The sequence below is a fragment of the Stegostoma tigrinum genome, chromosome 2 (assembly GCF_030684315.1).
Source record: "Stegostoma tigrinum isolate sSteTig4 chromosome 2, sSteTig4.hap1, whole genome shotgun sequence".
Taxonomy (NCBI): domain Eukaryota; kingdom Metazoa; phylum Chordata; class Chondrichthyes; order Orectolobiformes; family Stegostomatidae; genus Stegostoma; species Stegostoma tigrinum.
The window spans coordinates 81,684,653-81,703,674 of record NC_081355.1 but is presented as its reverse complement, the minus strand read 5'-3'; the positions used below and the strand labels follow the sequence as shown (position 1 = coordinate 81,703,674).

The following is a 19,022-nucleotide window of genomic DNA, read 5'->3' as shown; positions in this document are numbered from 1 at the left end:
TTACATATAATAGCACACAGGGCCCCTTTCTTTGCAGGCATAAAGAACATGTATACGCTGAACTATCTCAACTCAGCACAATAGATGTCAGCCATTTATTTGTTCATTTCTCAGGGCAATGCCTTGACCAATCAGAGTTAACCTATCTGGTTCAAAATTTAAATAAATCTTTGTCATCATTAACTAGCAGAGTCTTGGTGACAACATCTCGGGCAATTAGAATATAGTGGGCAAAAATCTGACAGATGGGGTACGATGTGCAAAAATGTGAATATCTCCATGCTTGCAGGAGAAATAGAAATGCAGCATTCTATGTAAACGGGATAGCCTGCTGAAATTTACCACTTACAGGCATCTGGGTATCGTGGTGCATGAATGATTAAAAAAAAAATCATGCAGGTGAAGCAAAGATTAGTGTTGCTTCAGCTCTGTAGGGCTTTGGTTACATTACCAGGAAGATCACGTATGGTTTTGATCTCCTTACTTAAGAAAGGATAAAAAAGTAAGAAGCAGTTTAAAAGGAGGTTGACTTAACTGACTCTTGGGATGAATGGGTTATTTTGAGGGAAGATTAAGCAGGTTAGGCATGTATCCTTTGGTATTTTCAACAGTAAAAAAGGTGATCTTGTTGAAACATAAGAGATCAAGAGGGTGCTTGACAGGGTGGTTAATCTGTGAAATTCTCTTCTCCAGAGAACAGTGAAGGCTGTGTAATTAAATATATTCATGTCTTAGTTTGGTAGAGTTTTGTTCAACAAGGGAGTCAATGGGTGAATGTAGCAGAATGAAGTTGACACCCCAAATTATATCAGTCAAATCCCCTACTCCTGTTATTCATTATTGTTTTGCAAAACTAGGTTTTCAATCCCGCCAGGGCTGAGAAAGAAGGTGATTGAGACCTAAATGTGGCTTCCTTGATGGCCCATTCAACTGCCTGTTGCAGGAGCAACCATAGGCCACCAATGGAGGGGAGTTCTCCTCAACACGGGACACCTTACTCCCTTAAAGTGGCTTAATTGCTGAATCTATTTTTGATTAAAGTTATTAAAAATTTGGCGACAACGAACATTCATTTTAAAGGCCATTTCCTGTTACTTACCTTCCATTGCAGCCTGATGGCCTTACAATCTGAAAGGCCTCGAATTGCTCCTTCTCTACTAAGACCCCTTGCAGAGTGAGATTGACAGTGAGCCTACTCTCTGGCTAATAATTGACTAACGCAGGGAGAAAAAAAAAAATCACGTGAGTGACTGTTTGTCCCGAGGTGTGACATCATGAACCAGAAACAAAGCCAACCTGTTTCCTACCTCGAGGGGAAAATCCAGCCCTGCCAGAATGTTTGGGTCAATTCACTTACACTTCCATGAGGACCATTTGACAGAAATCTCACGTAAACTGAAAAATGTTTCATATGCTGAAACTGCTTAGATCTTTGATTAGAGCTTTTAAGAAGTCAATTCTGTCTGAAGATTGCTGTAACACTTTGGAAAGAGCAAACAGGCAAGTTGCAAACTGGTTTTAACACAGTTCACTGTTAGCTGGCTGTGCTGAATGGCTCAATGTGGTTTTGTCACTTTTGCAAAGAAATATCTGCTAGGACGTGGCTCCGACAGCCAGGAAAGTGACAAAGACAGAGCAAAGATAAACTTGAGCACAGCATGCAGTTTTTCTGAGCGCATCCTCAAACCTGTCAGAATGAGACTGCATAAAGAATGGATTGGCTGCTGTATCTCGATAGGGAAAGAAGCAACAGAAAATATGTCTTATGCAAAGTCAAGGATTCTGATCTCAAACATAACAGGACAGTAATCAATACTACAATGACATCAGACAGCGGAAAGCCTTTAACAGAACCTTTCGAGCCTCCAATCTCTACTGTCATCATGAACAATTAATAAAATTATTTTGTCATTGTTGCTAGAGTAGAATCCCCGGTCTTAAGTAACAGACTCAGATACATCAGTGAGGTCAACGATACTTGACAAGTAACCTCTCAAAGCCATTTTGTTACAAAACAGTTTAGAAGATATTTTGCAAGTGGTGGTGTTCCTACATTTCAGAGGCCTTACCCTTCCAGGTGATAGAACTCATGGTTTGGAAGGTGCTATCAAGGGACTCACCTCAGAGCACACACTAGAGAAAATGAGAATTTCCTAATTTGCCAACACCAGGCAAGTTTACATGCAGCTTTAAGATGTTTATACACTACACAAGAAATCCAACCCTCTTCCTGCTTCTATATTCCTGGCATGAATGCAAATCAGGCTGGGAATGTATCGTGCATATTCAGAAATGTAATGAAATAGTAAATTCACTGGCTCAAATGCACTTGTGTTGCTTATTTGTTTAAGAGAGTAATTTCACTGCCTGTAATTTTACCACAGGGCTGAAACTTGGCATCATGAATAATTTGAGGCTGAATCCTTCCCTTCAAACATAAAAACCATCATTCATATCAATACGGACATGAACTTTTTTATAATTAGTTCAGTTGAACTTTGTCTCTTTTTCTTTAAACATATCAATGATTTTTTTGAAACTTACTCATCGTTCTTCTCAGATGCATCCTTTGCCATGTCAACCTTTGCATCATTGTCTTCCTGTGATGCTTGCTCTATCAATTTGTTTACAGGTCCTTGCAAAACCTACAAACAGAAGTTTCATTATTTTAAGTTATATGGCATTCACAAAATGTTTTAACTTTAAATTACATGTTACGGTCAAACAATTTGTTACATCAACCTGCAAGTAATATATTTGACATCAATTCAACAACAAAAAAAATGCTTTTGTCTGACAGAACATATTTTGGCCGGAGATACGTTGTATACAAATCTAATTGTGAAAGTAAAATTTTAGTGGCCCCGTTGTTAATCCTTTTGACATTTATTCATCATCCTTTTCATCAGTTAATATCTCCCATCTTCCACCTAATACAGAATCCCTCCATCTATCAATTCTCTACCTCTGCCTTTGTTCTATTTCTGAATTTTTCCTTCTTTAAAAGATCTATACCTGAACCACAGAGGTTGGTCTTCCTCTGTGGGCTTCAAACTTTTGATGATGGGAGTGCCAATCATCCAATCCTGGACAGCTTCCTATTTGTTCACGAACTATAAGACCCAGCCCTCCATCCATAATAGGTTAAAAAGTTACCTTCAGGCCACATTCATTAGTATTTGCATGTTCCCACTTGCATTTCATTCCAAGAGTCCCCCTGAATTAAATGTCTATGGCCATTTCATATTTAATATTTCTTTGAGGATTTAGATTTAAAAGATTGTGCAGAAAATTTCTATTTTATGTTATACCTAGAGATTTGAATTAGGTTAAAAAAATACACTGCAAATTCTTTGGGACATCGGAAATCTTTTCTCCACAAGGCTTCTTCGAGATCATACAACTTGAGATAATTGAATGGATTCACTTCTCATCTTTCCCCTGTCAGAGTTTTATGGTTTTCTTGTAAAAGGTGTGGGGTTTGGCAAGTTGCTTCTGATCAGAATTAAATGGAGACATGAACCACGTGAACATTGCCACCACTGCTGGTCTCTCCTGCTTCTGCAAAAAGAACTCTGACACAAAATTAGGGAGAAATCCGATTGTTCTCCCAAGAGGGTGACTGTAAGAACCTCTCAATATTGTAGTTCCTGATCAACCTGTGTCTGTCAAGATCTGAGACAACTGAGTGTAAGTAGAGACACACGCAAGAATTTCCGATCATCGATCCACTTGTCGTCTTCAAGAACAATCATTGGTTTGGTCAGAAAGTGATTTCTTTTTCTGAATACTCTCCACTGTGTTGGGTGGTGGGTGGGGGGAAAGAGACACGGGCAGACAGAGAAAGACGGAGAGCATGTATGTGAAGAGGTGTGCGAGTTTTTTTGTGAACAACTGATAGCTATTTGTAACTTAATTCACAAGTTCCAGAACTCAGAACTTGTTGCAGAACTATACATTTTCTTTGAAATCTTAAACAAAATTATTCAGCTTCCAGTGCAAACTTGTTCTGATTACATCTAGTCAGCGAAATGTTTCACTATTCCCAGTTTTGAAGTTGTCATTGGACTCTAAACATTAACTCTGTTTCTCTCTTCACAGAAGCTGGCAGACCTGCTGAATTCCTCCAATGCTGTTTTTATTTAAATGAAATTTTATTGTCTAGTCATTTGTTCTGGTTCTATCACTGACTTTATGTTCAGAATTTTGATAAAATTACAGCTCGAACTCCTCTTGCAGTGCTACGCTTCAAAGTGATTGTTATCTAAGACTTACCAGCATCTCTTTCTAATGAGAAAGCAGACGCTGGGGCTATGGGGACTTTCACTTTACAAAGGATCAATAGAAAAGGAATATGAAAAGGATAGAGTGTAGTAACAGGAGTAAAGCAAACAATTACAACTTTCTTGACTGCAATGTATACATTCATTTGACTGTACAAAAACAAATGAACATGATAAGAAATGAAAAATTAAACTCCAAATGGCTCAGTCTGCTACAATATAAGGGAAAAATAAGTGACTTATTATGTATTAAGGCCATTTGATAGCAATGGATGTGTTTCTTCATTCTGGCTAAGCACGTGCTCTGAAGGTGGAGTAAACTGTCAGAAAATCTTGCTGTTCCAAAGACATAAATCAACCCAGTGCTGACAATCAAATGCATGACTGACATTATTATCCATGACTGTAAAATAACAGGGTATCACAGACAAAGAGAGATCATTTCCCTAATGGAAACAGAATTACAGTTTAATTGAAAGCAGCAAAATACAAGCAAGGCTACCTCCTCCCTTGTTCCTTTGATTATCCATGTATACTATGTCATCAGACAGGTCAACACAATACCATTGCAATAATGGAACAGCGTTTCATCTTATGTTATTTTTGATACATTACTTTATACTGTACAAATTTGTGCTAATTGGAATTACAGCTGTCTTTTCCTTAGATAAACTATTTTTTTTGGACAGTCACAGAACAATCCACAATCATGTAACTGTTTTATGCACTTATTTCTGCACTTAATAATTTACACATGCTTTTACATTGATCTTTGTGATTCTTTATTAACAGAAGTACTAATGGCAAGCTTTTCCCCCTTCATTAAATGTATCACTGCTGTTTTTAATTAACTGCATCATGTTCAGGACCACCTTCAATCTGGGATTGATAAGTGTCACGCAATCACCATCTCCAACAGTGAATCTAATAATTTCTCCTCAATAGTTAGGGATGTCCCATCAACTTGCTGAGAATGATGAGCAGTCCACACTTGCCAAGCTGAATGCCAATCAAGTGGCTGCATTGTCCTGGATGTTTTAGAACATTTTCTATATTGTCAAAACTGCACTCATCCAGGCACTGAAAATTATTCCATCATATTCCTAACTTGTGCCTTATAGATAGTGGACAATTTTGGAGGAGTCAGAAAATGAGATACTTACCGCTGAACTTGTAGTGACTCACTCTTATATTTGTATGGCTTGTTCAGTTCACTTTCTGGACTGATGTTTTCACTGATGTTAATGCCATCCAATTTTAAAGGGAAATGATTGGAGTCTCTCTTGTTGGAAGTAATCATTGTCTACCAGCTATTAAGCATGAATGTTCTCTGCCACTTATCTGTCAAAGCCTGAATATTGTCCAGGATTGCATGTATTTGGGTACAATGTGCTTCGGTACTGGAGAAATCACAGAATTAGACAATTTTGAAGGTGACCATCCAGCACATCCTGAGTCTGAATGAGCATCATAACTGAATCTGTCCTTCTACTCTTTCCCAATAACCCTGAACATAATTTCTATTTAAATAATCATCTGTTGTCCTCTAGAATGCTACAATTCAATCTGCTTCCACCACAATTCCAGGCAGTTTATTCCAGTCCTGAAATACTTACTGCATGAATTTATTTTCTCATATCACAAAATCTGTGTCATCTTGTTCTTGATCCATTTATGACTTGATCCATTTCTCACTCTTCCTTCTGTCCAGACTTCACATGATTTTTGAAAACTGCTATCAAATATCCTCTTCTCATTTCCGAGGAAGAGAGTCCCAACTTCTTCAATTTATCTTCATAACTGAACTTTCTCATCCCTGGTGTCGTTTTGTCAACTTCTTTCACTCTCTGCCAAATGTGTTCACCTCCTTCCCAAAACATGGTGTCTAGAACTATACGCAACACTCCAGCTGAGGTCTAGCTACTGTCTTATGTAAATTCAGCATTACTTCCCCACTCCTTAACGCTATGGCACAATGAATAAAAGCTAGGATACTACTGTATGTTTTAATAAGCTCTCTTCAACTGTCCTGACATTTTGTGGCTTATGCACACAAGTCCCAAGTCCCTCAGCTCATGCGCAGCCTTTACAATAGCACCGTTTATTCTGTACAGTCTCTGCCTTTTCTACCAAAATGCATCAGCTCATCTTCTTGACACCCATTCAAAAAATCCCAGCAAGTTAGCTAAACATGATTGCCGTTGGGAGATCTTTGTTGGTTCTCCCAAGTTAATCCGTATGTGTTAGTGACTATTAACTATAGACTGGATTATTGTTTCTTGAGGATACTTCACTATGGAATTTAAACTGGACTGGTTTATAATTGCTAGTCCTCTCCTTACAAACATTTTATTGAACAATGGTGTAACATTTACAACTCTGCAGGCCTCTGGCAACTATTCCAGTGGACATGATAGAGTCAAAATCTCCGCAATTTTCACTTTCACTTCCTTCAATATCTTGGATGCATGTCACCTGGTCCTGATGTCTTGTCAAATCCAAATGCTAATAGATTATTCAATATTTTCTCCATACCAATTTTGAACCCTTGTAGTGACTGGGTTTTCTTCTTCTGACACCATGAGTTAGATCTGCTTCCTTGGTAAAGGCAGATGCAAAATATTTATTTAATGCTTCAGCCATGCCCCATCTCCATGTGTAAATCACCTTTGAGAACCCCAACTGGTTGTCCTCCTTGTAACACCCTTTTGACTATGTACTTACCCAGCCTATAAAAGGCTTTGGGATTCTAATGTTTATTAGTCACCAGTCTTCTCTCATATTCCCCCTTTGCTACTCTTGTTTGCTTTCTAATTTCTCTTCTGAACCTTTCATATTCACCTTATTTCTCAATTGTGTTTTCTACTGCACACCATCATAAGGCCATTTCTTCATCAGCTTAATTCCTATCTCCATTATCACCCAGTAAGCTCTGGATCTGTTTATCCTACCTTACCTTGTTGAGGGAATATGCCAGGATTGTATCTAAACTATCTCTTCTCTGAAGGAAGCCTACTGTTCAACTTTTTCTCATCACTGTTTTCCCACTAATCTTTGGCACTGGTCTTTCCAGTCCAGATTTGGTATTGGTCCACTGAGGTCATTTCTTCTCCCGTAAATTATTCACACTCTGGAATTAGAAGCAGTGCTGAAAGAGGCATAATGCCTCATATGCTCCACATCTAGCTCAATGCAGCCGAGATCTATCAGTACAGCTAGAACAAATTCCATTTACCAAACAATGTAGAAAGTTTCCCAGGCATATACTGTCCATACAAGCAGGGTAAGTCCATGCTGGTCAATTACTGTCCCACACGTCTAATCAGAAGTTACGGAAAATGTCATTATCAGTGCAATCAAGCAGCATTCACACAACTTACAAATGCTCAGTTTGAGTTCTGCTACTGCCATGCACCTCTTGTCCTCTTTGCAGCCTTGGTCTAGACACAAAGAAGCACTTGACAGATTTTGCTATTAAAGGAACCCGAGCAAAAAAGTCAAATGAGAATCAGGGAAAATCTGTGTGCTAGGTATGACTCCAACCAGCAGAAAAGAATCCGGTTGTGTTGTTGGAGGTAAATAATTTCAGCTCAAAGACAAAGGTTCTGGAATTTCTCAAGTTCAGTCCTAGGCACACACACCTTCAACTGTTTTATCAGTGACCTTCCTATCACGATATGGTCAGAAGTGGGGATGTTTGCTGATGGTTGTGCAATGTACACTATCATTCACAACGACGCAGCTAATGAAGTAGCCAATATCAAAATACAAGACGACCTGGACAAGTTCCAGGCTTAAGCAGATAGTGACAAGTAACATGCAATGTTTGTTATAAACAAAAGGGGAGCTAATCATTTCTCCTAGATATTCGGTTAATATGTGCTGAAGGATCATTGGACCCAAAATTTTGACTCTGCTTTCGCTCCACAGATTTGCCAGACCTGCTTAATTTCTCCAGCAATTTCAGTAGGGATTCTATAATTCTGAAGGGTTTTCATTTCACAAATGTGCAACTTGTGAAAATGACATCAACCATATCATCATGCAGACTTAACCAAGTTACAATATTTGCAGTGTTTTTTGATTATCAAAAGATGCTTATATTATTTAGAAATAGCAAAAGTATCAGGACTGTTGTTTGGTGACCTACTTGAACCATGGTCAAAGTCTCATTGTGTCACTTGAGGTTTGGGCATGCTTTGTGTAACATGCTGATATTCTCAAGCACGACTTCAGTTACCTGGAAGGATCAATATTCACTATGTTCCTGCATTATGGAAGCGTGTTGTACATTATAATACTTTGCAGTTAGGAAAGCATTGGGTTTTTATCCACTCAAGATGCATCGAAACCAATGGTTTACTCATCATGGCAAGGTCATCCACAAAAGAGGGGAAAGGACATATGGGAATCGGATCTCAACAGGAGGTGATATTCAGAAACGAATGGCTGGCAAATGTTTTTGGTGTTTACGATTTTATTCCTCTCCAAAGACCAGTCCCAATATTACAATGAATGTAGCTTCTACATACAGGGTGCCCCTGGTAATCAAGTGATCTGATGGAACCAACAATCTCAACTCAATTATCCTAATGAACTTTTGACAGTTTCCAAAATCCAAACTGCATTGAGCGTGGTGGCCCAATTGAATGGGGCAGAAAAAATAAGGGCAGCAACACACAAGCATAAATGCACACATGCAGATGCCATCTCTCTGCCCCTCCATTCATCCATGGAACATCTTGACAAGGATACCTACGTCAGGCTCCTGCATAATTATTCATGCTCCACCTTCAACACCATAATTTCAACTAAACTAACCTCTAAACTCTGAGGCGTAGGTCTCTGTTCCACCCTCTGCAACTGGATCCTCAACTTCTGACCCACAGACCACAAGCAGTGAGAACAGGCAACAGCACCTCCTTGATAATCCTCAACACTGGTGCCCAGCAGGGCTGTGCACTCAGTTGCCTACTGTACTTTGTGTACATTCATGACTGTGTGGTCAAATTCCATCCTAACTCCATCTACAAGTTTGCTAGTGACATCACCGTTGTTGGCCAAATCTCAATGATGAGACAGAATACAGGAAGGAGATAGATTACTTGGTGGTGTAGTATAAAGATAACAATCTCTTCCACAATGTCAGAAAAAAATGAAAGAGCTGGTTATTGACTTCGGTAAGCAAGGTAGAGGGCACAACACTGTCTACATCAATAGTGCTAAGGTGGAGATGGTCAAGAGCATCAAGTTCTTAGGAGTGATGATCACCAACAACCTGTCCTAGTCCACTCATATTGACACTACAGTGAAGAAAGCACAACAATGTCTCTACTTCCTCAACAGGTTATGGAAATTCAGCAGATCTATAAAAGACACTTCTAGATGCACTATAGAAAACAGCCTATCTGGATGCATCACGGCTTGGTATGACAAACTGCTCTACACAGAAACATAAGGAACCACACAGAGTTGAGAATATGACCAGTCCATCACGCTAGCCAACCTTCCATCTACTGACTCTACCTATACTTCTCACTGCCTCAGGAAGGCAGCCAACATAATCCACCCCACTGCGATCATAATCTCTTCCAAGCTCTTCTATCAGGCAGAAGACAAAAGCTTAAAACACATGTACCAACAGATACAAGAACAGGTTCTTCCCCACAGTATTAGGCTTCTGAACACACCTCTCAAATTTTAAATTTAATGTTAGTCTTGTTCTTGGTGCACCTTTTGTGCAGCCATAACATTGTATTTGTCGCACTATAATGTGCTTTGTGTGGCATGATCTGCCTATACTGCATGCAAAACAAAAAAAAACAAACTTTTCACCGTACCTAAGTATATGTGGAGAATAATAAATCACATTAAATCAAAATGGAGGGTAGGGGGTAGAACTGGTGGCAGCAATGACATACGAGATGAAGAATGAGGTGAACAGCAGGGACAGTGTGCACAGATAGTGGATCCAATGCAGGAACACTTTAATAATCTAACCAGATCAGGAAAAGAAAAAGTGTACACTTTGATGACTCAATTATATTCTGATGTTTAAACCCTCATTCATGTTCACGCAGTCTTTCTATTGCGTCCTACCACATTAGGAGTAATGTCCACTTAATATGCAGCAGTACCCGACCTTCAATTGCTATGAAGTTCATGAATCACTCTTCCTGATTACACCCAGGAGTCCAGCCATTTGTTGGACTCATCCCAATCATTACACAGAGATGCATTTGTCTTGGTAATTCTCACTCAAACATTCACCATTCGGAGAATATCTGACCTTCACTGAATTCTGAATAGGGCTGTTTCTATGCCACTCACGGGTGAGTACAAATCACGAGAGAGACACACACAGAGGCAGAGACGAAGATGGGCTCCAACAACAGATCAGCTGTCATGTGCACAAGTGATGGCCTTGGGATCAAAGATGAAGGTGGCAGAATTACACGTCTCTGAGGCACACATATGCTGGAAAATGGGAAGACCAATTTTGACAATTATCAAGGTTGATACCTGAAACTCATTCCTCTGCTAACATTGTAGGCTGTAGTCTGGGAGTATTATTTTTCTGTTTCATTCATGTTTTTCAAGTCAAGCAGATTTATACAAAAACCGTACAAGAAATACAAATCTTTTTGGATGGAAATGGAGGATAAAACAACAAAAAAGTGATGGTTTTCAAATTCTGTGTATCTCTTAACATAGAAGTCAAAATATACATTTACCTTCAACATTGCAAATTCATATGGCTGATAGCCTTTGAAACTTTCATGAATAGCAGCCATCGTGTGAGAGGTCTTTTCCCAGAAATGGAGTAATGTTGTCTGAATTTAAAAAAAAGATTTTAATTTAAGTCACTATGTCATGTTCATTACTTACATTTAATCGACTAAATAATGAAAGTATAATTTATTGGATTCATGGTTCGGAGATTTATAGATACATCATTTTCTTTCTGCAATTTACAGTAAAAGAAAAAGTAACAAAATTGCATGCATTTTTTTCCCACATCCATCTATAATGAAGAACTTGAACTGCTTCTGATTCCTGCAACCAAGTTACCCCATCTTGCAGGTCGTGTGTCACAACTATGTAATTATAACAGTATAGATTTTGTTAAGAAAAATCAATCTGTCTCTGAAATGGACAAAGGATCTTGCAAAATGGCTCCCCAAAATTATATGACTACTCTTGAATTTCAGCAGGTACTGGGACTAGACTGTACTTGTATTGAGAAGAAGCCACAACAGACCTTTTGAAATTCAATGAACAATTCCATAGGTAAGCAGAAATTCTGTGACAATGGTTCTTCTCCAGATGTGAATTGCTCTGTACATCACCAAAATAAAGCTGGCAAGTACCTTCTAAGCAAATGGCTAAGTGAGATAAAAGGGTCAATTCCATTAAAACACAAGACAATGGATGATGGCGATCCAGGCTAAACATATACATAAGCGTAATTTGCAGTTTTGGGATAGCAACCATCTATCAGACATGGGTGGAAGGAAGAAACCATAGAAATTCATCCCTTTCCCTCAGGAATAACTCTGAAAGACAGCATCGGGGGTGGGGCTGGCATTTCTCAACAGGGAGAGGGAGGAAAACAAGACAGTTGGAGGACTGCTTTGCTGATCCAAAGTACCAAGGGCCACAAAAGTGCCATATTAAAAAAAAACTAAAGTGACATTACTCAACCTCAAGTAAGCCATATCTACAATGATATTGGAGGTTGGTCCCATTTTCATAGATAACATTTATCTATACTTTTAAATCCTTGTATATTTATTGTATATAATGTCTAATACTTTAGCAATACTTGTTACAGGTTATGTTTGGTGTTAATTTAAAATTAAAATAAGCAACAAACAAAAAAGGGGAACTAAATGAACTGTACATATTTGTGTTTCACAGGCGAATCTTGAGGACACACCAGGTGTGACTGAAACAGTAAAACAAATTCAGCCAAGGTCTCATAAAAGCAAAGATGCATTTATTTGTATTAAACGAAGAACCCCTAGGTGAGGTTTCCCAATACTGTCCCAGGTGAGATACCACAAGCTGCTTTATTCAACCACCTCCTTAGTAGGTTGCAACAAAGTTAAGTTAAAAGAACGTTTGCCCTCGTGGATAGCTTTCTCGCAGATCCAAATAAAACTTGTCTTTTTAAAATAGGGCCAATTTAACCAGGCTTTCTTGAATTCATAAAGTGTGCTCATTCATTATTAAACTCCAGAAGAATTAGCAACACAACACATGCAAGCACATTTATAATAAGAAATGAGATTCCAAAAAAAAATCAAAACCTCCAAGAAGTTTTGCATTGTTTTGTGAAGAGCAGTTAGTTGAACATCGACTGTGGGATGCATTGGTAGATGAGCAGTTGGCTTCACGATCATCAGTTTTGCAGATTGAGACTCTAATGCTATGGTGCCTTTTGACTATGATCAAATTCCAAAATTCAGAGCGAGTGTATCTTTTATCGCCCATTTCCCTTTTAAACTGATTGGCAGCACTCTGAACTTGGATCTCTACCTGCAACACGGGTGTGACTAGGGGGATAATTCTTTGATTGCGAGCACTGCAGCACATGAAGGCTGGTACACAAGTCTGTATTCAGTAATAACAGTCACCTGCAGTAGAGTTTAAATTGGCTTTTTAAGCTCCTTTTCCTATGTATTCACAGGAAAAATAGAAGACAAAATGTGTCTAGCAGTTTGGGACAATCTGCAGGGAGAGGTTTGTTGTTGAGGTGGGGGTCATCAGGTCCTTGTTATCTTTGTAGTCATAGGACATCACAGTACACAGTCCTTCTGAAGTTCCTTTGGATATTACGTTTCATTGATCCCACACAAAAGTTGCTGTACGCCTGCAGTTATCATCTCTTTGGCAGTTCTCTTTTTAAGCAGACATTTTGGAATTAAGGGCTAAAATCATCCACAGTACTTTGCTGGGGGTCGGGGAGGGGTTCTGATTTGTGATCATTACTTCATTTGAGGTATTTAAAAACATTGGGTAAGTCAGGCAATACAAGGCAGTGAGGGAGGAGTTGCAGTTCTGATCTTTTACGAAAAAAATGAAGTGGCTCAGAGATAGAACAGAAGACCATCTGTGGACATTCGAAGCCTTAATTAAGGGAGTGAATAGAGAATTAGTTATTGAGTTTTACCCCATCTGTACACAAGGGCAGTGGATTAACCAGGTAGCTGGGAGATAAATATTTTATTACATTCATAGCTAAATTACTAAACCACTTGACACAGCTTAAAATAATAATGCAGTGATCTTTCAACAGTAATGATAGCAGAAAGGTGATGTTTTGCAGTTGGAACATTCGGAAGCTGGTGGACATTTGTGTGATCCACAGTGACCATATCACTTGCAAATGTCTGCAGCCTAAAGGAAGTCAGCTCAGAGTTATTGAACTGGCATCTGAGCTTCAGACACTGAGATGCATCAAGGAAACAGAAATTTACTCATACACCAATCCAGGAGGCAGTCAACACCCCTTAGTATAAACACTTCAAATTTGATGCACGATCAGCGACAGAAGGATATAACTACAAAGGTATGGGGAACTAAAGCATGTAACTTGAGGAACTTTCACCTTTGCAGCTGATCAACAGTTTCAAGGGCCTACCAGGACAAAGGTAAGTTCTGCATGGGAGAATGACCAAACTGACTACAAACTATGGATCAAGGAGCCACTCAAATAAGGGAATTAAAAAGAATGTAATAATGGAATAGTGTAGTACAAGGCTTGAAATAGGTTACTGCAGCCCACAGTGAGTCCCATTGACTGTTGCTAGATAAGTGCCAGGAGTAATGACATCATTTCATGTTGGAGAAGAATCTGAAGTAGGTGGGGAAGGCCATGGGTACCCGCATGGGCCCAAGCTATGCCTGCCTCTTTGTCGGTTATCTTCCTCTGTTACATTGATGACTGTATCGGCACCACCTCATGCTCCCAAGAGGAGCTCGAACAGGTCATCCATTTCACCAACACCTTCCACCCCACAACCTTCAGTTCACCTGGACCATCTCCAACACATCCCTCACCTTCCTGGACCTTTCCTTCTCCATCTCAGGCAACCACCTACAAACCTACGTTCATTTCAAGACCACCGACTCCCACAGCTACCGAGAGTACACCTCCTCCCACCCACCTACCTGCAAAAATTCCATCCCATATTCCAAATTCCTTCGCCTCCGCTGCATCTGCTCCCAAGATGAGGCATTCCACTCCCGCACATCTCAGATGTCCTCGTTCTTCAACGACTGCAACTTCCCCCCCCGCAGTGGTCGAGAACGCCCTCAACTGTGTCTCCCGCATTTCCCGCACCTCATCCCTCACACCCCACCCCGGTAATAACCACCAAGAGAAAAACCCCTCATCCTCACATACCACCCCACCAACCTCCGGATACAACGCATCACTCTCCAACACTTCCACCATCTACAATCAGTATTGCAGTTGAACAAAGGGAACTATGGAGCTATGAGGGAGGACCTGGCCAAAGTTCAATGGTTCAATACCCTATCAGGGATGGCAATGGAACAACAATGGCTGGTATTTCTGGATATAATGCAGAAGGTGCAGGATCAGTTCATTCCAAAGAGGAAGAACGATCTAAGGGGAGGCAGGGGCGGCCGTGGCTGACGAGGGAAGTTAAGGACTGTATAAAGATAAAAAAGTACAACGTAGCAAAGATGAGCTGGAAGCCGGAGGAGTGAGAAACTTTTAAAGAGCAACAGAGGATAACTAAAAAGGCATTACACAGAGGAAAAAAAAGAGGTACGAAGGCAAACTGGCCAAAAATATAAAAGGAGGATAGTAAAAGCTTTTTTTTAGGTATGTGAAAAGAATAAAAGTGGTCAAGACTAAAATTGGGCCCTTGAAGACAGAAACGGGGAATTTATTATGGGGAACAAGGAAATGGCAGAAGAGTTGAACAGGTACTTTGGATCTGTCTTCACTCGGGAAAACACAAGCAATCTCCCAGATATAATAGTGGCTGAAGGACCTAGGGTAATGGATGAACTGAAGGGAATTAATATTAGGCAGGAAATGGTGTTGGATAGATTGTTAGGTCTGAAGGCTGATAAGTCCCTGGGACCTGATGGTCTGCATCCCAGGGTACTTACGGAGATGGCTCTGGAAATCGTGGATGCATTGGTAATCATTTTCCAATGTTCTATAGATTCAGGATCAGTTCCTGCGGATTGGAGGCTGGCTAATGTTGTCCCACTTTTCAAGAAAGGAGGGAGAGAGAAAACAGGGAATTATGGACTGGTTAACCGGACGTCAGTGGTGGGAAAGATGCTGGAGTCAATTATAAAAGATGAAATTACGAATCATTTGGATAGCAGTAACAGGATAGGTCAGAGTCAGCATGGATTTACAAAGGGGAAAATCGTGCTTGACTAATCTTCTGGAATTTTTTGAGGATGTAACTATGAAGATGGACAAGGGAAAGCCAATGGATGTAGTATACTTGGACTTTCAGAAAGCCTTTGATAAAGTTCCACATAGGAGATTAGTGAACAAAATTAGGGCACATGGTATTGGGGGCAAAATACTGGCTTGGATTGAAAACTGGCTGGCTGACAGGAAGCAAAGAGTAGTGATAAATGGGTCCCTTTTGGAATGGCAGGTGATGACCAGTGGGGTTCCACGAGGTTCGGTGCTGGGACTGCAGCTATTTACAATATACCTTAATGATATAGATGAAGGCATTAAAAGTAATATTAGCAAATTTGCTGATGACACAAAGCTGGGTGGCAGGGTGAAATGTGACGAAGATGTTATGAGAATACAGGGTGACTTCGACAGGCTAGGTGAGTGGACGGATGCATGGCAGATGCAGTTTAATGTGGATATCCACTTTGGTGGCAAGAACAAGAAGGCAGATTACTATCTAAATGGAGTCCAGTTAGGTAAAGGGGAAGTACAACGAGATCTAGGTGTTCTTGTACATCAGTCAATGAAAGCAAGCATTCAGGCACAGCAGGCAGTGAAGAAAGCTAATGGCATGCTGGCCTTCATAACAAGAGGAATTGAGTATAGGAGCAAAGAGGTCCTTCTGCAGCTGTACAGGTCCCTAGTGAGACCGCACCTGGAGTATTGTGTGCAGTTTTGGTCTCCAAATTTGAGGAAGGACATTCTTGCTATTGAGGGAGTGCAGTGTAGGTTCACGAGGTCAATTCCGGGAATGGCCGGACTATCATATGTTGAAAGATTGGAGCGACTAGGTTTGTATACACTTGAGTTTAGAAGGATGAGAGGGGATCTGATTGAGACGTATAAGATAATTAAAGGATTGGACACTCTGGAGGCAGGAAGCATGCTTCCGCTGCTGGGGGAGTCCAGACCCAGAAGACACAGTTTAAAAATAAGGGTAGGCCATTTAGAACAGAGTTGAGGAGAAACTTCTTCAACTAGAGAGTGGTGGATATATGGAATGCTCTGCACCAGAAGGCAGTGGAAGCCAAGTCTCTGGATACTTTCAAGAAAGAGATGGATAGAGCTCTTAAAGATAGTGGAATCATTGGCTATGGGGATAAGGCAGGAACAGGATACTGACTGTGGATGATCAGCCATGATCATAATGAATGGTGGTGCTGGCTCGAAGGGCCGAATGGCCTACTCCAGTACCTATTGTCTATTGTCTCATCCAACCCCACCACGAAAGACATTTTCCAACCCCACCCTTGTCTGCCTTCCGGAGAGACCGCACTCTCCACGACTCACTTGTCCGCTCCACACTCCCCTCCAACCCCACACCTGGCACCTTCCCCTGCAACTGCAGGAAGTGCTGGACCTGCCCCCACACCACCTCCCTCACCCCCATCCCAGGCCCCAAGAAGACCTTCCACATCAAGCAGATGTTCACCTGCACATCCGCCAATGTGGTATACTGCAACCGCTGTACCCGGTGTGACTTCCTCTACATTGGGGAAACCAAGCGGAGGATTGGGGACCACACTGCAGAACACCTCCGCTTGGTTCGCAATAAAGAACTGCACCTCCCAGTCACGAACCATTTCAACTCCCCCTCCCATTCCTTAGACGACATGTCCATCCTGGGCCTCCTGCAGTTCCATAATGATGCCACCCAAAGGTTGCACGAACAGCAACTCATATTCTGCTGAGGAACACTGCAGCCTAATGGTATCTATGTGGATTTCACCAGCTTCAAAATCTCCCCTCCCCCCACTGCATCCCAAAACCAGCCCAGCTCAACCTCGCTTGCCTAACCTGTTCTTCCTCTCACCTATCCCCTCCTCCCATCTCAAGCCACACCTCCATTTCCTGCTTACTAACCTCATCCCGCCCCCTTGACCTGTCCGTTGTCCCCGGATTGATCTATCCCCTCCCCACCTCCCCACCCATCTTCTCCTCTATCCATCTTCGGTCCGCCTCCCCCTCTCTCCCTATTTATTTCAGAATCCTCTCCCCATCCCCCTTTTCCGATGAAGGGTCTAGGCCCGAAACGTCAGCTTTTGTGCTCCTAAGATGCTGCTTGGCCGGCTGTGTTCAGCCAGCCGCACGCCTTTGTTATCTAGGTGGGGAAGGATCCAGTTGCCAACTACTGTAGGTCCAAGGTTAAATGAAGAATGCACTTCAAAAGGCTAAATTATAAAAACAGAACTACAAATCTCTGGATTACTACCAGGGAAGCCAATGATTTAGCAGTAATTTCACTGGAGTAGTAATCCAGAGGCAGAGTTTATTTGCCAATGTTCAAAATCCATTACAGTGTCTAGAATATAAGTTATGTTGGCTAAGGGAGTAAGCTGCAGATCTAGAGGCTGGCATGAATGGACAAGTGCATGCAATGATGACAGTTGCAGTCCAGAAGTCTTAATGAAAAGAGTATACAGTGGCAGAATTTGAATGAGTAGCAGCCCTGAGATTGTGAGACAGCAGACAAAAAGATGGAGACATTTACCTTGCTAAGTGCAGAAGACCATTAATTTTACAGCACTGCTGGGCATTGCACTTTACCGAGGACATGATACTGACTCAGGCTGCTTTCCTGTTTTAGGCTGTCTGAGTTTGGTGGCCTGGTTTCCTTTCCAGTAAAAACACTTCTCTCCTCTCCACCACATGTCCACCAACACCTCCCCAACAACAATCCTGAAGAGCTAACTTCCCTTTCTGGGCCACTTCCTTCAGGATAACAATACCGAAGCCTCAGGTTAAGACTAACAAAATATACACAAAGGGCTGGATCTTGCACTCTCCTGTTAGCAGGTTTAAAGGCAGGGGGCATATAAACTCCAAGGAGATCTTCTTGCCACCTAAGCATCTCTGGCACTGAAAATTAACAAGGTATAGAGTGGTTGGTTAGGGATAAGGTATGGATATCAGGAAGTCAGCCCACCTTTCGGACTCATCCAGTCCTATTGATCTCTTACCCGAAGCAGGAATTGGTCTGTACCATGCAGAAAACCAGTTGGCTTTAGTGACACAGACTGTTGTCAAGCATGGAAGGGGAACGTCCTTTATAGGTGTCTGGGCTACTGGAAGCAGCCCTGCCACTCCTCAAGTTCATCATTTAAACCTGCCTGGCCTGTTGAATTCAGACCCTCATCTGCCTGAGACCACAACTCCAAACTTACTTGAACTCTTTGATGTGCTGGGACTCTCTGCTTAAAGCCATTGTCGAGGTTCATGAGCGGCACTGCTGGAACTACAGAGGTGCTGACCAAACAATGGATCTGGAGGTC

General features: G+C 41.1%; 1 protein-coding gene across 7 annotated transcripts in view; it reads right to left on the bottom strand.

The window, feature by feature from the left end:
• Positions 1 to 19,022, bottom strand: part of ica1 (islet cell autoantigen 1) — a 122,798-nt gene that overhangs the window by 41,939 nt on the left and 61,837 nt on the right. For all 7 annotated transcript variants that reach the window (XM_048522380.2, XM_048522400.2, XM_048522362.2 and 4 more), the window contains 2 exons: positions 11,018 to 11,116; positions 2,545 to 2,645 (listed from right to left, as the gene is read on the bottom strand). In XM_048522380.2, the coding sequence (XP_048378337.1) occupies positions 2,545 to 2,645; positions 11,018 to 11,116 (200 nt within the window). The remainder of the gene's footprint in view (positions 1 to 2,544; positions 2,646 to 11,017; positions 11,117 to 19,022) is intronic.